At 42.1% G+C, this 25,418-nt stretch overlaps 1 protein-coding gene across 5 annotated transcripts in view; it reads right to left on the bottom strand.

Moving 5' to 3' along the window:
* The window catches only part of CNOT1 (CCR4-NOT transcription complex subunit 1), a 129,839-nt gene that overhangs the window by 29,924 nt on the left and 74,497 nt on the right, over positions 1–25,418 (bottom strand). For all 5 annotated transcript variants that reach the window (XM_085889581.1, XM_085889583.1, XM_085889584.1 and 2 more), the window contains 8 exons: positions 25,186–25,378; positions 24,344–24,465; positions 23,827–24,123; positions 12,575–12,715; positions 10,603–10,707; positions 9,987–10,106; positions 4,930–5,118; positions 3,441–3,583 (listed from right to left, as the gene is read on the bottom strand). In XM_085889581.1, coding sequence (XP_085745707.1) covers positions 3,441–3,583; positions 4,930–5,118; positions 9,987–10,106; positions 10,603–10,707; positions 12,575–12,715; positions 23,827–24,123; positions 24,344–24,465; positions 25,186–25,378 — 1,310 coding nt within the window. The remainder of the gene's footprint in view (positions 1–3,440; positions 3,584–4,929; positions 5,119–9,986; positions 10,107–10,602; positions 10,708–12,574; positions 12,716–23,826; positions 24,124–24,343; positions 24,466–25,185; positions 25,379–25,418) is intronic.

Here is a 25,418-nt window from a genome sequence, read left to right as displayed (position 1 = left end):
TAAATAAATAAAAAAGCTGTCAAACCACATGACTAAAGACATCATCATTTTTTTTGTTTTCTGTTGACCAATTTATTCCGAAATGACCCTCAAACTTTTTCCACACCGATCAGATGCAGCGTTCTACATATGCAATTATGTCATAACGAAGGCACCGATGACATCATTAAAAAAAATAAATCATATTTATTCCCCATGGGACAGGAGCCAAGTTTCAATCTACGGTGAAAATTTGTCAGACAAGCGGTTGCAGAGAAAAGGGAATAATAAAATGCAGACACATACATTGTACAGACAGACAACCGATTGCTTAACCACGCTTTTCGCTTCGAGAGCACAGGCTAATTATCCTTTATCAAGACTTCATCTTTGGTCAGCCCATTGCTTAGCCTCGCAGGAGTCTTAATTCGCGACTGAAAAAGTCTTGGCGATTTTCCACGATGACCTGTCACGAACTAATTTAAGTATGTAATCAAAATATGATTTCGGTTTTGAGGATCGCATCACGTGGACTAAATAACTGTCGAAATATCGTGAAATCTGAGAATTTTAAGAAACCAGCAACGTTTTGTTTTTTGTGGGGTGTTCCACGACCAATCAGCTTGCGATCGTTTGCCGAGCCAGTCGTTCCTCATCAACAGTTTCGTTGGAGTGCTTTCTTGAGTGCTTAAGCCACTTGACAAGCGCTACACAAGCTGCTTGGATGTTCGTTTGCAAGCCATGGCGATACACGGAAAATGTACCTACTCTGTCACTCTGCAGTATCCCTCTGCTAAATACAATCAAAAATAAATCGATTAACGTATGATGTCGTGTGATGCCAAGCCTGCTGGTCCTCATCAAACGATGTTTGTAAGCCATGGCGAGACAATATATGGTGGTGCAAATGACTCATCACAGCTGTTGTCGTATTTCAAAATAAAATTACAAATTAACATTCAAGACAATGTTAGGTGATGATGTAAATGAAGTACGGATATAAATGTGTGTTCCGTTGTCTTAGATCTGACAAATGTTTAAAATGAAACCTTCACCTTGGAGAGGTCAAGCTGAGCACCGCCCAGACGCACACCCTGAAGGAGAACTTTAGAGGTTATTAGGGGAGAGTTGTTTCCAAATCCCAAGCTCATTGCAGATGCTGCAGGGAATGTAATGGCAGATGAAGAAAAAGCAGGTGGGAACTCATTCATTCCTTACACCTCGTGTTCACCCTGAGATTGGAGTATTGTATATTCTTGAACTGTGGAACTTTATGTGAATCCACTTTCTGTCCATCCATCCATCCCTTTGTTTGTCCTCGCTCCCCCATGCCTCCTCCTTTCTCTCTCTCTCCTCTCTCTCAGCCCTCTTCCAACTTTTGTGGAGTGATAAACAATGGGTCATGATAAGTTTCCACAGGTTGTTGTCGTTTGGTGTTTGTGTTGTGTTTTGAGCTTGGGATGTCAGGGAGTGTGCAGGTTGGGTGGATGGGTACTTTTTTGGTGGTTGGGGATACTGTGAGGCTCAATTCTGTGGTTTGAATGGGATTCTGCTCAGGTTGAGACATTTTGGGGCTTATTATATCTTTGTTGTAAAATGTGTGCTGAATTAAATAAAGGCACAAATACTGGCATCTCCAGGCATTTATAAACATTGTAGCTGGGGTGCTATGGGCTCGAGGTTCTCCAGGACAAGGGTTTCTTGGCCTGAGCCGGGTTTCGGCATTTGAATTGAGGGATTGAGCTTGGTTGCGGGTTCGGCTGCTGGTGGGGTTTTCATTTGTCCGGGTCGTGCGTTCTTTAGTACTCCAGGCGTTTCCGGGTGGTGTGCGACTCCCTCAGAGTTCAAGCTCCAGAGCGGGTAAACAGCGTGGCAGCCGCAGTTTGGGTTACCTATCTCAAGGGAAGCCCACGTTATATGGTACGTGCTGTTTTAAAGTGATGGGTGGTTTTGCTATCCTGTTTGAATGAGCTGTTTTAACGTACCCCATTTCATTCAATCCTATACCAATGCCAGCAGACGTGACAATCTCTCCCTCTTCCCCTCAAGTCCCCTCCTAAATTCAACTTCAGAACATCCCCCCCCCAAATTCCCCCTCCTTGCTCCCCCATCCTCCTCACACCCCCTAACTCGCGGTGTATATCGACGTGTGGTGAAGCATCGCTATCTCTCACTTCCTTGCCCCCTCTCTCCCCACCCCTCCTGCCTCCCACCCCCTTTCTCTCACCTCCTCTCTTAGTATTCTCGTCAGCGAAGCGACGGGTGGTATTTGCTCGTAAATAAACCAAAAAAATAGAGAATTGCTGTATTTAAGAACGATGAAAATTGTACAATAACCTTTGCTGTCGCCATGGTTTCACTTTGCCAGCAAATGGAAATGGCCTCAACACAGGTCCAGTTCCCACTTGCCAAAGAAGCACTTGGATGAGGCCTGTATATTTTAACCTCCTTGTGAAGCACAACAAGTTATCTCGATTTTATTACCGATTACTGTACTGGTGTTCAAAACAAAACTTCCACAAATTCCTCCAACAACATCCCATTTCCACAACTTTTTTGGCCTCTTTCGTGTCTTCACAATTTCAGCATGGTTTGTGTAAAAGATGCTGGCAAATTCATAAAGGTTGGCTGACAGGTCTCTAAAGGGCTATCCACATGAAAAATGAGAAATTTATTGATTCATTTGTTTTTGAGATTAAAATTTAAATAAAGTACAGATTAAAATTTTAATAATGTAAAAAAGATCCAATAGACTGCAAACTTTCAGCTTCAAACATCTCAGTCTCATCCGTGCAAAGTGTACTGTTGCCAACACGAAACGAAAACATTTGTCACTCAAACATTTCCATCGACGTCAACATATTCAACCCTGTCCATAACCTTGCGATTCATTCACTGCAACCACATTTTCGATTTCCCAATGACAAACTTGCAATCCACTATTCACCAAAAGTTGTAGGGACAATAAACAAACAGGAAAAAGTCGTCATGCAGAGCACGATACTTGCAAAATCCACCACGCCTCTCCAAAGGTTGCCATGGATACATCAAATTGTCCATTTTATCACGATTAAAATTGACAATCTTAATCAAAGCTCAGGCCAATCGGATGAAAATCGATCATTATTTTTCAGATTGAAATCGATTTTAGAAGTTTGACCTTGAATTGACCTTTTGAACTCAAAAATAGTTGGTTTCCCAATCCAGTGACACAATATGCAAATCTTGTTCAAATTTCAAGTCAATAGGATGAAAAATGATTTTAGAAATTCGACCTCAAAATCAATGGACTTCTCAGTTGAGGCAACCTCAACAACTTTGTGAAGTTTCATGATTATCGGTTTAGAATTGTGACCTGGAGGTAATAAACAGAAAGACAAACAGAATAACAAAATCGACGAACCAATATACTTGAAAAATCTTCGATTTTGCAAGTAACAAATGCTGCAACGGACAGTTACCTTGTTACTTGTTTGCTCGTCCACACCGGCCCATAAGCCCGAGGGTCTTGGAGTGCTTTCAAGATGAGCAAGTGGCACTCACGATGACGCAAGAGCATCTCCGAATCACCGCCAACGCTTGAGTCAAGGAGGCCTTCGACAGCCTATGAAAAAGACATGTGCTTAATGCACTCATCCTTTCCACAAATGGGAGCCGAACAAACCGTCTTTGCTCGACCATGAAATGTTATTGGGAATCACCAAATCGAAACAGTCAAATCGAAACGGTGAATGGGCTGACATGAGAACGATAAAAACGACGAGTCAGTGGCAGAAATTCCGACACCTTATCAGCTCTTTTGGAGAAAATGCACAACATTTTTGTCAGTTTTTCAATCACATCAAGAACATTTTCCATCACAAATTAAAAACATGGAGGGAGGGAGGTGGAAACATCCACAAAGGATGATGGGAGACCAATGCTTTCTCTTCCACATTTTAGCCTTGCCCAAGGGAAGGGGAAGGCTATTGTAATTGGTGGAGGTGTGTGTACGCACATGTGTACGTATATATGTATGCGTGCTTGCATACAATAATGGCTGTAGTGCATGTGTGACTGCATGCAGATCTCTGTAAATATAGACTGTTAATTTCCAGATGGAATGCAATTCTGTATACTACGATGACGCTTGAAATTGGAACAAACTTGTTTACTTCAACCCGAAAAAGTGAAGAATGCACAGATTCTGTGCAGCATCTGCAGCCAGAGGAAATGGTCTTTCAAAATCACATTCACAGCATCTCAGATCATGGGCTCGATTAGCGCGCCCGGTCGGCCTTCGGCACAGTTCAATATGGTTGTCTAATGAAACCAGAACAATTTGTCCAATTTAACCACAAGATTATTTTACATCTTGAATGTGGATTATTCAAATTTTGACCCAACCTGAAGACACAATTTGACATTTTTTCAATTTAACTTTAACATTTTCACCTCAAATATAACCACAAGTTGATTCTTTGCCTTTAATCTGATTGTGCTTGAGGCAAAGCTGGATGTGCCCGCTCCAAAGGTTGTGTTTGTCCGTACCGAGATCTACTGTACTCTCTCTATATTGTTCATTCGACGATGTTTATTTTTTGAAGACGTTGAATTTAACATACTGATGAAACTGGAAGACACAATTCCAGAATTTTCGAACTGCACAAAAATAAAGGCTTCACACTGTCCAGTCATTACTCATTTAATTGACTAAACTGTTTGCAGAATGCAAGCAAAATCCACTCTTATTAAAATGTATAGATTAAGGGCTCTTCAAATCAGAACATCAAAAAGCTTCAGCTCGCATACAATCGTGGAAAATCAACCAAACCATGAGCAATTGTTTTGATCGACAATAAGCACTTATTAGCAATATGAACACAATGTGAAAAGCATACAATATAGAAACTGGTCATCGTCTCGTATCAAAAATGTCCCGAGCATAGAACAGTTGGTGGGGGTCAATACCTTTTGCAAAAGCGTCATGGCCGTGACAACTTCACGCGAGTTTCGTGCGAGCAAGACGGCTTCAAGCAGGGTCTGCATTGGTGTGTTGTGGGGACCGATGGTCGCCGGGGCTGAAAGCGTGTGCAGGCAGTGCTCCAACTCGCCGATGCACTTGTCGTATACAGCAGTTATGTCATCTGAGCCCCAAGGCTGCAACATCACACGTTCAATTCAAGTTTATCAATCTTCTGCATTGCACAGATTTATGACATCTTCCAAACAGTCAAAGCTAAAGTTAAAAACTAAACCAAGTGAATATGGAAACTAATGCAGTTCTGCTTGCCAAATAAAATTATCCATTCAAGTCTGTATATACCAAGGCTGAGAAGGATTCCAAGGTGCATACGACGGTTTGTAGAAATCTAAAAAGGATTGATGAACTTTCATAGCAAAATAAAAATAACCGACAAAAATCAAGTGCAAAGTTTGAATGAAAGTACATTTTAAACTCGAAGGGCACGAGGTCGAGTGCATACCTCCACCACGCAATGCCTGATCCACGAGAACACATCGGGCCCAATACATTTTTTGAAATATCATTCTTAGTAGGGTCATTTGGTTGGAATCCGTGACCATTTTTTTTCCTACCTTTTTCTGTCGATAGATTTGACAACCTGAACCATTTTAAAGGAAAATTAGCTCCTATGCCCCTCTGTAAAATGACTGCTAACTCTGCTGGAGCCCGATATTCAAAATGGCCACCAACGCCATCTTGAAAAACATGAAATGTAATGTCTCTGGCACAAGATAAGCAAGATGGGCATGCGAGTTGTTTTCCACTAATTTTAGCATATCTAATATTACTTTTTATATTATTTCAGATGCATCGCATACCCACGATACGGCAAATTGGGGGAAAAAAAAAAATCAAGTGTATATCTAATATTACTTTTTATACTGTTTCAGCTGCATTGCCTCCCCAGATACAACGAAATGGCCAAAAAATCAAGTGTATATCTAATATTACTTTTGTACTGCTTCAGATGCATCGCTTGCCCATCTGATGAAAATCGCTGACTTGTGAAGTAACCGAAATAATGGATAATCGAAGAGAGAGTGAAGAGTTACGAGACAAGACATTAAATGAATACGAGTGCATTTTACTCTGTGGTAAGCGATGTACCGCAGATGATCGTTTGGAAAACATTACACCTGAGAAGTGGGAATCCATCCGGGAAAAGTCTTTACAATGGAAAGAACTTGATAAGTTTCAACATAGTGTTACGGCTGTGGAAATTCGCAATACACCATAAAGGGTCCGGTCCTCAGGTGAGATATATCGATAAGTTAATGTGTAGTTAGCCCACACCTGTTGTTTAGAGGGAATACGTGTGATTCAATCAGGCTGCGACGTTTTAGTTTGCCGTTTTTCTTTATCTATCGTTATTTTGAGCAAGCCTGGTGTTGGCTTAGTGGTTAGGGTGGCGGCTTGGGATCCCAGGGTCCTGAGTTCAAGCCCCATTGGCTGCTGAATTAACACCAGGGGGTTGACTCAGCCTGTCATCCATCTGAGGTCGGCGAAGTGAGTACCAGTGTACTGGTCCCGGTGTATGCCCCGGTTAGAATAGGTATACCATATCCCTGTGTGTCGTAAGGGGCGACCAGGGTTGGCGTCAGGAAGGGCATCCGGCCATAAAACATTGCCTCAAGAAAAAGCCTAACCCCTGCAGAGCAGGGAAAATGGCTGTAAAAACGGTCATTTTTTTATTTTATCGTTATTTTGAGCCACCATTGCCACAAACCTCCACGCAAACGCCCACCACGCTCACAACAATCACCATCATCTTTGCCACTACGCCCGCTTACGAGCGCCACCCTACGCGGACCACGGTAAGACTGTTTCCCCACCACGGAAACCGTCCGAAAAGGATTGGCAAAACAAAAACACTTGTGAAGCCTGTGGGGTTTTTTTCCCACCATTTTTCCCCGCGCTTGGTGAGAAGGGGGAGGGTGGGGAAGCTCGCTCCCGATTGGTGGATGCGCGGTGTGATGCGATGCAATCAGGGAGGAGGAACGCCCCCTGTCGAGACCTTTCTCGAAACTCCCAGAAGGGGGGTGGAGCCCGAAACGGGGCGGAGCCCGAAACGGGGCGGAGCCCTGCTCCATAAAGGACGGACACGGGCGGGGCGCCTCTCTTCTCCTCTCCTTCGCTCCTTGGTGAATGCGTTCCTTCCTCTTGGATATCTCTTTGGTCCTCCCGAATGCTCTCTCCTCGTGACGGTTGATCTGCAAACCAACTCGCGTTCCCTTCCTCCTTGTTCGTTCGTTTCCGCGCTCGTGGCCTGGCGAGGGCTATTGGTGGGAGACGCGGACGGAGGGCACCGTAGGTGGCCTGAGGCGGACCTGCGAGAGCGGACACGGAGAGTGCCGGAGACGGTTCACCGGCCGCAACAAGGGAGGTTCTTCTTTTCTTTGGGCTTTTGTATGTGTGTTTGTGGCGCCAGTCCGACAAGTAAAACTGATTAAGTGCTTGTACATTGCTTTCGTCAGTCGTATTACTTTTGCTTCTATTTGCCTGTACATACATGCATGATTGTTGCAAATATGTGTGTCGTGTAATAAATGTGTGTGTGGAACTGTATCCTGTCATTGCGTCCTTTCCTTCGTTGAAAGTGCCACCTTACCTCGTGGAATAATTAGTGGAGGGTTTGAATACCCGGTAAATAATCACGTCCGTCGAGGTCAGCGATAACACCGCTCGGTTATCACTGAAGCACGGAAGGGACCGCTTTAGCGGTTCGTGTCCTAGGCTGACCTGCGGCGAGGTACGATCGCCCGGTTAACTACCCGCGCCGTTAATACACCTGTTCCGCACTTCAACATCAATTCCAGAATTAAAGAATGAAGAAAAACAAACGAGAGTTCAGAGAACACGATATCCCATGCAGTATTGCTTAAATTTTAATACAACAATGATTTTAACGATTGTTAAAAAACATAAGAATAAAAGAATTTTTAAAAAAACATTGCAAAAGTTTAGTGCTATTGAAGTCGTACAGAAGCAGTCCCAAATACCACCCTAATACACCACCCCATTGAACCTTCATTTAAATTGAATGGCAAAACTCGAGGTTCTTGGAAGTATTACGACAGACAATTTGTGCACTACAGTGTTTTAGTATATAATTAAATTAAAATAAAATAAAGGTTGTAAAGGTCGTATAAATAAATAAATTTATTCTGGAAGGTACTGTCATTTTCCACAGTGCTATTACATCACTTTATCCAACACATAGCAATTATTATGCGTTCCTGGTGTTTGTGTCCTTTATAATTGTCCTTAAAAACAATGTTTTCCTGTTTGGAATGATTTTCAATTTTGAGTGCCAGACAAGCAGACAGAGTAAAAATGTTCTCAAACAAGTTGTTCCTCGATCATAAACTGACAAGACAGATAGACGTGAACCAACTGCTTAATCATGCTTTTTGCTTCATGTGCGTGGGTTAACAATAACTCGCATAACCTGCGCTCTGCGCGACATGTTGGGGTGGGTGTGTTTGAGAAAGGAACTGATGCAGAGTATCAGTAGTAATTTTACTTAAATGCAGTAACCGTTTTTGGCACGATTTCACTGTTTCAGAACCATTTTATTTACTTTTTTTGAACCATGCACCTCATATGGTCTTTGAGATAATGTAAGCCGAATATCACGTTACTCGAGCGCAGAACAAAGTCGAAGATAGCGCGACACGAAACCACAAACTCGGAAATAATATGCAAGATGTTTGAGATTAAATACAGGGTGACCACAACATTATTTATTTATTTTTTATTTTAAATTACCCGTTCTTTGGGACACACGATGCATGATCAGGAAAGAACGTTTCAGATGGCTATCTTGAATGTCATCGATTTGATTGAGGTGAGAGCACATGCTCCAGATGTCGCTCTCCAATTGTGTTTATTATTCTGACACATTCAGCTGCGGTGATTGAACGGATTTTATCAGTCATTGCTGTTTTGAGATAATCTATGGATTTTGATCTTCCTCGGTGCACACTCTCCTTCAGCATCAAATCCTGAACTCTGGTTGAGTCTTCTTGAAGGATTTCGTTCTCAGGTAGATTTCGACAGAAAACGATTTTTCTTTAGTTGTCCATGCCATGTTGATTTTAAAAAAAAATAAAAAGTAAAGGCCCACTGGACCTGTGGCTTATCTGGCCCAAGCCTAATGCTGTAACACAAATTTGGTATAATTCTGAACTCATGGATCTGGTGAGGAAGATTTTGAAGGAATTTACGCGATTTTCCCAAAATTTTACTCATTACGCCATTTTGACACATTTTCGGGAATGTGATCGGCATGACCTCCGCAATTTAACATCACGACCCTGTCCTAATGTTGTAACCCAAATTTGGTAGCATTCCGATGGGTAGATCTGGAAAAGAGAATTTTTGAAGGAATGTGATTTTTCCCAAAATTTTACGAAGTCCACCATTTTGACACACTTCCGGTCACGTGATCAGCATGGCCTCTGCAATTTAACATTATGACCGTGTCCGAATGTTGTAACGCAAATTTGGTAGCATTCTGACTTGTGGGTCTGAGAAGAAGATTTTTGAAGAAATTTACGAAGTCGGCCATTTTAACATACTTAAAGTCATGTGACCGGAACGAGCTTTGCAATTCCTGTTACTAGTCAAGAGAGGAATGTTGCTGCAAAATTTCAGCCGGATAAGTCGAAAAAGGAGATGGACGGATGGACACCGTGCAGTGACAATACCTTATCTGGAATGTAAAGTCTTAATAAGCTAAAAAATGGTGCCTATCTGAAGCAAATTTTAAATTGTTGAACAACACTTCACTTTGCACACCTGCAAAAAGTAAAAGGATATCAGTATGGAGGAAGTTGTTAGAGGAAAGGTCGGTTCCATATATTTTGTGGCCACCCTGTATAGATAGATTCCTGCCATACATGGAAGAAGCCTTCACTTTTGATATTGAAAAAAAAATTAAAAGAAAGAAAAAGAAAACTGTAGGGTTTACCATAAACACAAGTTAATGAAGCTGACTCACCTGCATGGGTTTTGTAAGGAATCCTGTGGGTTGAGAGATGTCACTGTTTGGCAAGTAACCAGGAATGCAACGTGCAAATTCCTCATACACAGCCAACTGTTTCGGATCTACTCCTCCAACCTGTGCAGAGTTAAAAATAAATAAATAAATAAAATAACAACCATAACTCATTTAATTCCCAATTGAAAATAAAAATGGCATGTGCATTAAAAAAAAAAAAAACATCCACAAATTAACCCAATAGCAAAGTACATCCTGCCCACTCGACGGCAGCCCAACAAAGATGGTGATTTGCTGGCATCAGTCTGCATCGAATGGGAGGACAATTCAAATGAGAGGTTTGATCAACAGAGTTGACAAAGGCTTGCTAACCAACATTAGGAGCAAAGCTGATGTTTCGGGAGTTGGCTGCACCTGAGCAACACGGCCAACACCCAGTGGCACAGAAGACAAGGCAAGGGATATAATTCATGTCCAAAACATCAGCTTTACCTCCCATGGCCGTGAGCATACCTTCTGACGACTTTATGGTAAAAAGATATTGCAAGATAGTGGTAGACAAATCACAGCCCTCCCATTGCTCATCATGAGCATCGACCACCATCACCACCCTTACCCTCAAGCGGATTTGTTCAGGCATGCGCTCTGCCTGGTACGTCAGGACAACGGAGTCGCAGTAACGCCGTCCTTCTTGTCTTGCATGCTTTCTCAATTCAAACTCCTAAAGATAGAACAGCATGACATGCTTCGTCATAAACACATCGTAGTTCACAAAACAGATGAGCACGATTTAAATAATTTTTGAGCGTTTTGCTGCACATTTCCACGGGTATATTAGACAAAATATCTCTAATATATAATAAAACAATACATAAATAAATCAAGATGACTGCACATTTAATGTTCTTAATAACAGGCAAGACAATTGGCAAAATAGTTAAATAATTTATGGAATAATTCAACAGTCAAAAGAATGGATGACCATATTTTTAATACAAAAAGAAACAAAACAAAAAAACAAACAAACACATAGGGGCAATAACCCTGGGCTGAGGGAACCACCAGTAGGCATGGATGACCCACAAAATATGTAATGGAGAAGAGTAAAAAACAACAACAAAGATAATCCAGAAATATGGATTTTTTTTCATGCCATGACCAAACTTTGGTACATCACGGGTGATAAAGGTTGTGGTGAAGTTTCATCGAAATTGTGTTTGTAGTTTCCAAGAAAAAAAGCAAACATTTTTGGGGGCACCCACCCCCATACAAAAAAACAACAACAAAGGGGTGAGGGGGAGGGTTGAGGGAGAAGGGTAAGGAGGGGGGGAGTTGAGGGAGAAAGGTGAGGAGGGGGGAAGAGTTGAGGAAGAAGGATGGGGGGAGAGTTGAAGGAGGATGGGGGGGAGTTTTTGAGAAAGGTGAAAAGAGTATGAAGGTTGCTTTGAGAGGGAGGGATGAGAGGAAAGCTTTGGGACGGAGGGGAGACGAGAGTATGCACGGCCGAGGTGCAGGAGGGCGATGGGGAAGGATGAGACTTTGTGGAGGTGTGGTGAAGAAGGGAGCGGGCAGGGGGTGGGAACAAGATTTGAGGGGTTAGGAAGAGGGGGCGGTGTGCTGAGAGGAAGGAAGGAGCAAGTTTCTGGTGTTGATGAGTGTACTGAATGAGAATGTGAGATATCTGTTAGGTTAGAATGGAGCCTACAGATGTGAGAACACCACACACTTTGGGACATCAGGGGAGGAGCTGATACTGAAGCAGAAGACAGTGAAGAGGTACCAAGGGTGGAGGAAGGATGAGGGGCAAGATGGGAGGGATAAGGAGAGGGGGTGACAGGTGAGGGGTTATGAGGAGGCAGATTTAAGGAGGTGGGGTGAATTGGCACTGAAGTTGGAAAAAAAAGGATGATTGCTGCAACATGAACATGCATTGCAAAGTGGGATTTAATTTTGTTTTTAAGTCAGAGATGCGATTGAAGACATTACACGAGCGATTTAATAAAGGAGAATTAAGAGAATGGAGAAAAGAAAGGTTTTTACAGTTGGACTTTTTCGACACGGAACGAAGGAAAAGTTGAATTGAAACCTGCCTTTTGAAGAAGAAAAAGAAGAGTAGTGAATTATGATAGACCGAGAACCAAATGTGTGAAAGAAGAAGATGAAACATTTTAAGAGAACGTTTTATTTTATTTTTTTTAAACTTTGGTACATCACGGGTGATGAACGTTGTGGTGAAAGTTTCATCAAAATTGCATGTGTAGTTTCAGAGAACAAGTTGAAAGTATTTGTGGACGGACGAACGGACAGACAGACAGACAGACAGAGGACGCGCCATCCCAAACGCCCCCCGGAACTATGTTTCAGTTGAGCGAATAACGAACATAAATTACTTGTTTTACGTTCCGTATTGTTTTCTGGGACACCCTGTGCAATAAATTACAATCTCTGAATGGAATACAAACAAGTGAAGAGGTAAGGACGTATGACAAGTGAACTACAAGTATTAGTAATAGCACAACCATTAAAAAAAAATCTTATATAAATAATGATCAACAACGACATGAGATAAAGAGGTTCAACAAGCACACCGTTGCTAGTCTCTTGTCCATCTCAGGCCCTGCTTTCTCCACAGCCATCTTCTGGATGAAGCAGCAGGCAAGCTCACAGTTGTCCTGTGCCAGTTGGTTGGTGGCGAGTTCAATCATTTCCTTTTGCTGCATGGTTGAGCCCTGTGGATATGGTGAATGAAAGCAAATTCTGTAATGCCAAAGTGAGAATGACTACCACGTACGTTCATTAATCAATGAACAGTTTTCTGTTCAATGAACTCAACGAATCAATGAACTCAACGAGAACAGTTTTCCACTTTCAATTGTGTTGTATCTGGATACTACATGAGGTGGTCGGCCGCAAATAAGACTGCATACTTAAATCAATCAGTTTGATCACTTTTAGTGATACAAACATGTGAGGAAAAGCAAAAGTTGATACATGTATATATTGCACGGGTGAAACTGCAGAACTTTTGAAAAAAGGAAAAACGAGATTTTCCGAAGGGGTGCAGGGGTATGCTCCCCCAGAAATTTTTGAAAAATTGATGTCAAAATATGCATTTTGGGGGTGATCCTGTCGATATTGCAACAAAAAAACAACTATGCAAATTAAAGTGATATTTGAGGAAGAATTTGTTTTTTTTTTTTCACCTGAACATTCATTGCTGGAGACTAATGCTCACTTAACGATTTGGGAGGGTGGCTTCAGATCTTAGGGTCTTGGGTTAGAGCCCCATTCCTGCTGTTGAATTGACTCCAGGCGGGTTGACTCAGCCCGTCATCCTTCCGAGGTTAGCAAAATGAGTGACGGGGGCACTGCATCAGATTTGACCAGGGGTCGGAGTCATAAACGTACAAGTGACGGGAAGCCATCTGCAAGGAGTTTGAATGCCACAAGGGAATGGCAATTTGCCAAGATACTTAGCTGAATAGACCTCTGGAACCCGGCAGGAATGTTGATGAAGGATCCAAGAAGAAATAGACTCCCGACTCTTCAGACGAGCTGGAACAACCCGTGTGAGGCAACGTGAAACGTTCAAGGTACGACAAAGGTAAAGAAGAGCTTTTTACACGAGCCACACAAAGGTGCCAATATCAGGTGGAAAATCGTGATCAATGAAACTCCACGATTGGAGTTGCCCTTTTCAGCACAATACCAAGCACATGATCTCTGCACAGCGGAATGCTTCTGATGGACACCAACAAAAGGCGGTCGTTCGTGCACAAAACGCCAAGCAGGTGGGTCTTTAGTGTGGAAGGTAAAGACGTCCGAGGGGTTCAGAATCAGAGTCAATCTTTTATTGCACCCACGACCGAACAACGTGAAAATGATGCCGCGACAGATCACAATGGCAAGCAAATTCTCCTCGACTTTATGAGAGATGATTGAAGAAGAATTCTCCCGAAAGATAAATAGCAAGTCCCGTCTCGGTGATGACTCGAGCAGTCTTCCACAGCTATTATAAATCACCCGCGAGGGATGACAACGTCACAGCCTTCCATTCCGATCGGGAGAAACAACGCTTTTTCCAATTCCCCACCCCCCTTTTGCAATTTCTTCCGTCTTCTTTAAAATTAATCTCGATATATTTTCGTTCCAATCACAAATTAATACGACAAAATAAAATGTCACCAAACACTCATCATGTAAACGAAAATAAATGCCATTCCAGCATGATAACCAGTCCAGACGAATCTGCCGGCGAGGAAAGGCAGATACGCAACACCAACGTACACACACCGTCTCCTACCTGCCGGACATCTAATCACGGTAACGTGCTTGCAAGCTTTTGTACCTGGCTTCAGACTAACTTTTTCAAAAACAGCTCAAAATAAAAACTACCATGGGGTAGGTAATTCACACAATCGTGGCCATGATGAGTTATTGTGTTTGCATTACTCCCCATCTGGATGAAATGGGTGAACAAACAAATCAGGATCTCTGAATAGCACCTCAATTCCCTATAATCGTGGCATGCCTTCTGAATGACGAACATATGGAAACCTCCGAATGGGTAATGACAAAAATACAGATTTCCGTAAAATACTGAAGGAATTTCACCTGAACATAAATATATATATATATATATATATATATATATATATATATATATATATATATATATATATATATATATATATATATATACATATATTTATGTTCAGGTGAAATTCCTTCAGCATTTTACGGAAATCTGTATTTTTGTACATATTGTTGTGGTTACCAGATACATATTGTTGTGTTGTAGATACTATATACATATTGTTATACCAGATACTATATACAGATACCAGATACCAGATATATACAGATACCAGATATTGTTATACCAGATACCAGTTACTATATACATATTGTTGTGGTTACCAGATTCGCAAACCACCATTCAGGTCCCTTAGGTGAGGTATCTCGGTAAGTGCATGTGTAGTTAGGCCCAAACCCGTTGTCTAGTGGGAATACATGTCATTTATACGTGCTGCGACTCTTCAGGATAGCCGTTTTTCTTTTACTATCTTTATTTTGGACCAACCGCCATGATCACAACCACAACATCAACCACCGACCACAACCACCGCTTCACCACAACCGCCACGACCTTCACGTCACACCTCGCAACCGTAGCATCGCCACCGTTCTTGCCCCGCTGTGGGTACCGGTGTTGGACTCATGCAGAACGCGCGTCGAACAGCGTGTACAAAATCACGGATTTTGTGCTTCAAAAACGGATCAAAAACGACACACGCCCACTTTTTGCCGTCCAATCGGTGAGCGAGGGGCGAATTGGCCCCGCCCCCAGGGCGATCGATATATGCAAATTTGTGGATCAAAAAGCCTTCACGCCCACTTTTTCTCGGGCCAATGGGGAGCGAGGTGAAAGGTCAAAGGGAGGGGGTCAAAGGCGAAGTTACGGGGGGATAAAAGGACGGTGTTCGTCAGTCAGAAAAAGGAGGAGAACGAGAACGAGAAGGAGTCAGAACAAAAAGGAGAACGAGAACGGGAACGAGAAGGAGAAGGAGAACGAGAACGAGAACGAGGAGAACGAGAACAAAAAAGGAGAACGAGAACGAGAAGGAGTCGGAACGGAGGGGACGAGTGTGGAAGTCTGGAGCCCGAAGCCTGCAGTGGCTGGAGAAGCTGAAGAGAGTCGGACGAGGGGGTGCTCGCGTCGGTGCCGGGAGCTGCACGCCCGAGGGAGGCCGGCAGCGCGACCTGGCCGAGGTGGAGACGCACACCAGGGATAATAAAGATCCTCTATACCCCGAGCATCAGCAACCCCCTCCTGTTTCCCCCCGCGCTGAGATAGTGCGACCAAGGGGGCCCCGTTCCCACCCCCTGCCAGGCACTGTCCACGAGGCCCGCGGGTTGCGGGGCCATCGCCGCTCCGCGTCTCATCACCAGACGGGTAGGCCCGACCCGGTCTCGGCCTCAGGCCCGCCTCATTCTTGGGGATTTCTTTTCCTTGGTTTTGGGTATGTGTTGTCGGCGCCGTCTGTGAAGTAGAATTGTATAAGTGTTGCCGTGTGCTCGGTAGTCGGTATTAGCTCTGCACTGTGTTTTCACTTTTATATTTGCTTTTTGTGTAAATGGAATTGTGTTTTCTTTTTTTTGTGTGCTTTTGGTGGAATTGTATTTGTGTGCTTCCCGTGTGCCGAGAATAAATGTGCTTTTATTGTTGAACTGTTCTCCCGCTTCGCTTCGTCTTTTCCCCCATTGAGTCCCCATCTTGCTTCACGTAAAGGGTTGGTAGTGGGCTGAATACGCCCGATAATTAATCGAACCGTCGAGGTCGACGATAACACCGCTCGGTTATTCTGATAGTACGGAACAGGTCGCTTAAGTGGCCCGTGTCCGAAGTCGACCTGCGGCGATGTGCGATCGCCCGGTCTACCCTCCGCGTGGGTACTTAGGTAGTTCGAATTTGGCGAGCAACCCTATCCCACGCGGGGGCTGATTGGCTCGATCGCGGTGAGACCGAAAGGTCCACCCGTGACTGGTTCCCGGCGTTAGTCCGAGGAGGGTCACGACTGGATTGTCCGTCCGGTGGGCGACGTGCCGCGATTCGAGTTACGTGGCCGTCAGCACGCCGGCGGTCGCGAAATCCGCAACAATATATATATATATATATATATATATATATATATATATACATATACATATACACATATATATATATATATATATATACATATATATATATATATACATATACATATATATACATATACATATATATACATATATATACATATACATATATATACATATACATATATATACATATACATATATATACATATACATATATATACATATACATATATATACATATACATATATATACATATACATATATATACATATACATATATATACATATACATATATATACATATACATATACATATATATATACATATACATATATATATATATATATATATATATATATATATATATATACATATATATATATATATATATATATACACATATATATATACATACATATATATATATATATATACATACATATATATATATATATACATACATATATATATATATATATACATACATATATATATATATATATACATACATATATATATATATATATATATATATATATATATATATATATATATATATATATATATATATATATATATATATACATATATATATATAAATATAAATATATATATATATATAAATATGTATTTATATAAAAATATGTTATATAAAATATTTTATATAAAATTTATATAAAAAATATATAAACATATATATATATATATATATATATATATATATATATATATATATATATATTCCAAACAACAAAATGAATTGTATTTAGATGACATCAACAACAACTGCCCCCAAAACTCAAAGGCACCCAAAGTTGAAACTGCAACTCACAGCACTATCATGTAAAAAATAAGGCATCACATTCACCATTCCAATGACACCACCTCCAAATTCTATAAAGTGCAAAGCATTTGTAATGATTGGAGGATCTTATTCAACTCCATGAAAGCAATTTGGCATCAAAAACACAGGAATATGCTCATGAGCAAAGCCCGTCATCGACATCATAAAACTGAAAAACACGGCAGGACGGTATTTGTTTGCCATCAACCGTAGTGTGTAGCATATCGCACCACCCCGTGGTGGGGGGAGAGGGTCTCTGTAGAGGCGACTCGCAATTTTGCACCACACACGTGACATGTTGCAAGTGCTTCGCTGACCACGCCAGAGGGTGGGTGACTTGCTATCCCGTAGGGAGAGAGCGTTTCATACGAGTACCATCTTCAGATTTTTGCCTCATTAGTTTTACTGGGATTTCCTGGAATTATTGCGTGTTCAGGTTTTGAATATCTCAAAGAAAGATTTTATTTGTTTTCTTGGCATATCCACCGAAAGGCTGGGTCAAGCCACCTATCCGAAACCTGGATAGACGGCTCCGTTTGATGTCTAACTGATGTTGAGCAAGTAATCTTTGTCTGTTTGACAGTCACCAGGCTGAGGCCTCTTGGTTGGAGGTGACGCTTTTGTGTAGGATGATGTCCAATGGAGATTGAAAAGTGCTCGTCACACTCCACATGTTTCGATTTACCTGTCGATCACATCACGTGCCTTCTGGTTGAATGGTTTGCATGAGCAGGACTAATAGTCTGGGTGGCAGATGGACAGTTGTTTTTTGCGGATTATGCGGTTTTACTACGAGACATAATCCGCGGCAATGCTCACAACAGTCAGGAGGTGCGTCTGATTATATAGACATATATATATATATATATATATATATATATATATATATATATATATATATATATATATATATATATATATATATATATATATATATATATATATATATATATATATATATATATATATATATATATATATATATATATAAGAAATAAATATAAATATATATAAATAAATATATAAATATATATCAGCAATATAAAATTATTCTCCACACACTCAAGGCTCGCCTCATATGGCTCGCCCTCAAGGCCGAGTCCAACTTGCCCTGAATGACACGTCGGGAAACTCCACATGGCAAGACCATTTGATCCACAGATGACTGGCATGATGGGGTGAGGCTTTATGGTTATGTCGAAGAAAACCACAGCATAAATCACAAACCCTTTGACATTTTCCCAAATGAACTACCAACCAGTGCACATCACTCGGGACTCCAACCCTTCACCATGCACATAAGGGTATGCATTTTCATTTTCATATATGCATTTTCAGCTTCACCGACGGTGACATCCCAGGGATCATACGGGCAATTTCCAGTCTGTCACATTTTGTCACGTCACAAAAAAAAATTCGTTTTCTCACATAGAAAGTCCATTTTGTCACATATATTTTGGGGTTTGAGACGTACAGATTGGACAAGCCAGGATCACTTTTTAACATTCTTTTTAATTCCAAACTCAACATTCTCGTAATTCCACGTCGCTCATTCTGTAATACCGGGGTACCAGTTCATCGGAAAGCACTATTTCTTTTTCTTCAGGTTATTCAGTTCTTTATTGGCCCCATCTAGCATTTTTTTTTGGCATTCTGGATGGTAGCATTCGCAGCCGCAACTTTGGCGACCAAGTTATCAGATTCTCCCTTCACTGCATTGTCGAGCATCGTCATGCCCTCCGCCAACAGTGCTTCAGCCCTCCTTTTCTTGACCAGAATTTGAACCTCCTGCTGAGAGTCGTTCGGAGCAGCTGCTTCAGCTGGTCGTTTTGTGGCCCGTCTCTCCCGTTCAATTCGAGTCATATACGCCGACCTTGCTTTCCGAGTGTTTGATATCAGTTTCTCCGAATAAGGTAGCATCTGTGGTTTGTTATCAAATCTCTTCATATACGAACTTACTGTCCGCAGTCCATTGATGCGAGGCATAGTGATCCGGGTGCGATGAGATGTGAGCAATAGTTTGTTCTTACTGAACCCCCTCTTAACATCGGCATTGCCATGATTCAATGTGAGGGCTATCCGAACCAATGTCATCAGATTGGCGTATTTCAACTGACCACTAGGTCTTTTCATATTGCCGACTCTGTATCAGTACACATCAACTCTTCCATTGACATTTCCCGCATTGGCATCGGAGTTGTCCTCATCCGAATCTTCGTCTTCGGAAGTGCTGACCTGTGGCTTATCGGTGTACCTGTCTTCTGGGATGTCCTCGCTCGAGTACTCCAACCACTCATCAGATACTGCGTCAATTTTTATCTCTCGAGAACATTTTGATGGCAACGCACTTGATGGCTTGCTCAGTTGATTCTGACTGCCGAGCTAAAGGATGAAGAACTTGTGGGTCATGCAAGAGCAGGTTGTCCATGTCCATTGGGAATGTTTTGAGGAGTTTACCGATCGCCTCTGAATAAAGCAGTTTGGCTCTCTTGAAGAAATCCAGATAACTCCCCTCGGATATCCTTTTGGGTTCTCTCATGGCTTTTATCTCCCGTGAAGCCGCTTCTCCGATGTCCAATTTTGGAAGCCAGACATCGCGATTTGTTAGATTGATGCTTCCAAGTTGCTTTCTAGTCTTTCGACCAATAGCGCCTTCGGTCAGGGCGCGTCGAATCAGCGATAGGATCAGTGTGTTCATTTCATCGTAGAGAATGTGGGTGAGCGGGCCCTCGCTCTGTATCAACTTATTGAAACGGTTGAACATGGACAGGACGGATTTCATGAATAGCAGTTCACACTTGAAAAGCTTGTTACTCAAAACACCGCAGATCCTCTTGATTCTTTCGTTCTCCCTCTCTTTGTCAGTAAGAGTTCTGAGAAAATACTCTGTCAAAGCCGGAAGTTGCTCCATCAGTCTTTCTGTGACGTCTTCCAATGTCGTCCATCGCGAAGACACATGGAGGAGAAAGACATGTCCTTTAATGCCCTTGGATTTCTGCACAGCCTCGAAGTCTTCTCTCCTAGTAGCTGAGTATTTGAAAAGATAGAATACGTCAATACCTAAAGATTCGATCTCAGAGCCAAATTTTTTGAATGCACTAGAAAAGGCATTGTGGCTTTCGTGCAAGTTGCACGTGCTGATATTGATCATTTTCGGATTGATCTCTCCCATAGCCTTTTTCTGCAGAGATTTCATGACATTCGGTCCATCGGAGGAAATTTGCAACAACTAGTCATGGTACAGACCGCTGAGAGATCGAACAATGTTGTCCTTGAGTTTAGTAGCATCAGCATGACCCATCTCAAACGACTCCAGATGTTCTTCACGAACACGATCACCCTTTGCTGGCCAGTAACGGACGATCATATCGAACTGTCTCCAATGTTTAGCAGTTGTTGCCTCATCAACCTGAATACTGTATGCTGGAGCAAAGTTTATAATTTCATTTTCAATTAGAGTATGTATATACGGCCCCATTCCATCCGAAACTACGTACGCTGTCTTGTCTGAAGCGCATTGGAACTCCTTCACGATCTTTGAGTCAGGAAACAAGCAAGGAAACATCGCGATCATAGAATCTGAGAGTCTAAAGGAAAAGTTATTCACTGAAACATTGGCACACCACATCGTTTCCACATACGTCACATTGTTATTTAAGCTCCACTTTTGACAGTCTTCCCGTCCATAGTCAGCACCCGCACTGCCACAAGCAAATCAAGTCTGTATATTCCTCTGCGTATCCACGAGTCGCTTCAATTTTCGATCGTCATCCAAAGTGTTTTGTCTTCGCTTGATATGTGTACCAGTCTTGGAATGACGGATAAGCTAGTCCTCCCCCCTCTGAGCAATGCTCACGATCTCCAGACAAAAGACAGCGGACAGAGTGATTGTCGTGGGGTTTCGCCCAGTTTTGTATAGGGTCTTGATTGGGGTCCTCCCCATCCAACACTTTGAAGGTGGTGTTCCTTTTACTCATGATCGACAGCTGAAAAAAACAGAAACCCTCGTGAGGCCTGACAAAATAATTATATGTGGTCATATAGTGTACCTCAACCACAAATGAAGTGTAACACCCATAATAATGTTCATCAATTATTGTTCAATCGATATGTTCTTTCGTGTTATTGATGATAAACATCAGTCTGGGCGTTTTGTGCAGAAATTAACAAAACATGTAAGCAGCAGACCAACGTCGTCTGACAAAGCAAATTCTGAGCACTAAACGTTGTGCTGTATCATGTGATTGGGTTTTCGTATATCATGACTCGCCCGCTAGGGGTGGCAGGAATGTACATCTGGACGCGCAATAAAGCGGAGTTGATGCTAACACTCTTGCTTCTCGTGTTCCGCTGCACCTCGTACACTACAAACATCATTGGAATTCAAGGACCACAAAAATGCTCCTAATTTCTTAATGCATCTCTATTTCCTGCTTTGTACTATTACTACGTAATGCCCCCACTTTGAGAACGACCGTCCCATCTAAAACCCTTACACACGTTGGCTGGAACCGAGACGAGACAGCCGTCCAATTTCGGTCCCAGATTAATCTGAGCAATTTTATGTTGTGGTCCTTAATTTCCATGCATTTGGCGTCAGACATCTAACATACCTGTTTTTAGTCCAGTAATCTGCACAATAAGCGTAAATGTTCAGCATCAAATGACAGGAGGCGTAGTGATGAAATAGTTGCGGGGCTGATGGTCAGGTCTCTAATTAACATGGTTACATACAGCATAGTCAATCACTCTTGTCCAGTTTGATATCATTCCTTTCTAAAAAGGAATACTTGTAACCAAGAACTCTTTTCGCTCCTGGAGTTTCCCATTCTAGTGTAAGCAAAAAGTATTATTAACTGAACAGTGTTAATGCAAAGAAGTCTGCGGTATAAGTGATAAACAAAGCGCAAAAATTAACAAACAGAAACCGCGACATCAGTTATAACAAAGCGCAAAAATGAACAAAACTTGACGTGAGAATGTGTGTTGATCTTTCCTCTCACCTTGCTGGTGACCACCGATAAAAAGTTTGCTCGAGATTCTCGAAGGATAGTCATCGTGATATATCTGGTACAAAGCTGGCGCGGACAAAACTTTGTCAAATGTGTCACAATTCTCTCAACTGTCACATGAAAACCCAGTTTGTCACAGAATTTTGCAGTTGCTATCGCTTTTGTCAAATGTCACATAACACCGTATGACCCCTGTCATCCTCTCGAGCATGGTACGTCTTCCAGATGAATCCACACAATATTCCATGTATCCAGGGAGTCACCTCAACCTCAAGTGATGGATTATGAAAACTAAAGGTTCAAGAGAGTATATTTACCTCTGCTACAAGAGTTGGTCAGAAGTTATGGATTTACCACTGTTTGTCTGTGAACAGGATATCTCAAAAAGTTGACAGATTCAGCCAACCTGATGGACATGTCAGGTGTGTAACAAGGACAAATCGATTAGATTTTGGTGAAGATTTGGATCTGGATCCAGATATGATAAATTTTTCGAGTGATTCTTTACAATTGAGAGTTGGGTTCAAAAACAATATATAGCACGATATCTCAAAAAGTTATGGCTGGATTAGGACGAAACTTGGTGAAGGAGTTGGGTCGGTGACGAGAACAAGCCGATTAGATTTTGGTTGAGGTCCGGATGCAGATGTCGTCTATGATTGGGCTACAAAACAAACCGTTTAGCCTGGCGTTGGTATGCGCTTTACCGAGTGCCGTTTCAGTTACTGCTGGAGACAAAAAAAAAAAAAAACAAGGTCGCTGGTTGGCATTTTCAGTGAGAGGCCTGTCAGAACAAAGGGCGGCTTATTTTACACCGACAAATGGTTAACACACAAAACATGAGCCACAACTCGTTTCCCACCACAGTAAACACTCATCAACCTTTAAAGGGGAAGAAAAAAAACACCCAAAACAATCATCCTAATCGACGACACAATGATGTTTCCATATTTAACCACACCTTCAAAGACGAACATTCCTTTCCGTATTTAACCATGATCGAGCAGACAATGTAAATCGTGCTTACAAAGTGTCTTATTCGCATCAAAGTTCAATCAACCGGCATTTATATTTGTAGCAAGGTTGCAGATATTCGCCGAGCTTTCAGGCTCAGCCCTTCCTCGAAGCGAGACATATGAAGAAAATAAGGGAAATGTACCGGCATGCTGGGCTCGCAATTTCAACCGATCGATAAGCTCACTGGAGGATTCAACTACTGTACCTGCATTTTAATCCGTTTGTTTTTACAGAGATGCCAGATATATTTTCAATCTATCTCAAAATTACAGGAAGCCTACTCGATGCAGCTTTGTGCGTGTGCATGGAGAGTTTATACTCACCCTGAGAGCAGCTAAAAAATTGTTCTTGAGATTGCTGGTGATGCTGAGCAAAAGTGGTTCCCGGCAGGTGATCATAGCCATGCCGGCCGTCAGGTTGCGCATCATGTGCTGCGCCGCCGCACGCATCCTGCTTTCTTCGGGATCCAATGCAAAGTCTTTGCGTGCTATCTGCTCGCACGTCGTCATGGCAATTTTGATCGAGCGTTCCACCACAGGGTGCACAAGTTCTTGGACTGCACGCTCCAGCGACGGTCTCACGTATTGCTTCAGTTGTGGATGCGCTTGAAACAATGCAATCTGTGTTCGCGCACAAAAACCTCAGAAAACCCATCAACCATCGATGCATCAATCAATCAATCAATCGAGAAGATAGCTTACAAAGCAGAAAAAAAAGCCACACTTTCTGAATATCAATTATTCATGACAAAGTATTTAACATACTGAGGGGTTTAGATAGTCAGGATTCCGATGCAAAACATCTGTGAAGATGTGAGACGGGTGTCCGAGTGGGTCTTACGTTTGGAGAGATCGTGATGTGGGGTGATAATCCAGCCAGAGAATATACGTTGATGTCGTAGAAGCTGAACTGAGGTTGGGGAGGACCTGTGGTTGTGGTAGTCGTTATTCCACTCGTCACGACTATGAACAGATAAAAGAGCACACACAATCATGAAAAGAAGACTTAAGGCTGCTTGTACTTGAAATATAATGTGAATGGCCTGACCAAAAATTACAAATTTTTGTTGATAACTGTCAATAGTAGCTTACAATAAGAAATACGAGAACTTGGTCAAGGTTGGCATTGGTCTAACTCAGCGGACAATTCCGGTGCAAGGTTTTTATCAGGTGAAAGATGACAAGGGTATGGAAATGACATTTGAAAGGAAAGGAAAGCTGATATTTCAGGGCTTAGCCCTTCGTCAGAAGAACAGCAATCTCAACAGCACCATTAAAAAAAAAAATAACCCAACCACGCAAACAAAGACGCGTGTACATTTTGTGTATACGTCTCGCATTCCCGGAAGAAGTGGGGCAAAACACACGAAAGTTCAAGGAGGAAGCCAGCGACTTGCAGTGGAGCAGCAGATCAAAATGGATGTCAAGTTACATTTTCACTTTTTATCGCCTTTGTCACTTTGGAACATAAGCTTCCAGGTAGATAAACCTGCAAACTACATTTTTCCCCACAAAGCATTTTTTGTAGCACTGCTGCTTAGCTTGCGATTCCACAATGCAAGAACACAAGTTCAAAGACAGTGCAAGCCAACCAATACAGTGTGGTGGTTTTTCTTTTCCACAAACTCTGGCCGATGTGCCGATCATAAAAATAATCGAAAAATGTCAATGTGATGGCCATACTTGTGGTCTGAGCGGGTAGCACCATGGGTTGTTGTTGGTCATCCAGAATCTTGGTCTCTTTCTTGGGAGCTGACAGCTGCTCGTCCAGTATCTTGAGCCTATCCTTGTCCTTCAGCAGGCTACTCGGCTTCAGCTCATTGATGTCGATGCTCAGCGTCTTGCATAGCACCTCAATCTCAAACTTTAGGTTCAGCTACACCGAGCACACCGTGGACAAAAGAAAATGCAACATC

Source organism: Eptatretus burgeri, chromosome 7 (genome assembly GCF_056783735.1).
Source record: "Eptatretus burgeri isolate ZD-2024b chromosome 7, Ebu_testis_v1, whole genome shotgun sequence".
In the NCBI taxonomy this organism is placed as follows: Eukaryota; Metazoa; Chordata; class Myxini; order Myxiniformes; family Myxinidae; genus Eptatretus; species Eptatretus burgeri.
This window is presented reverse-complemented; position numbering and strand designations above follow the sequence as displayed.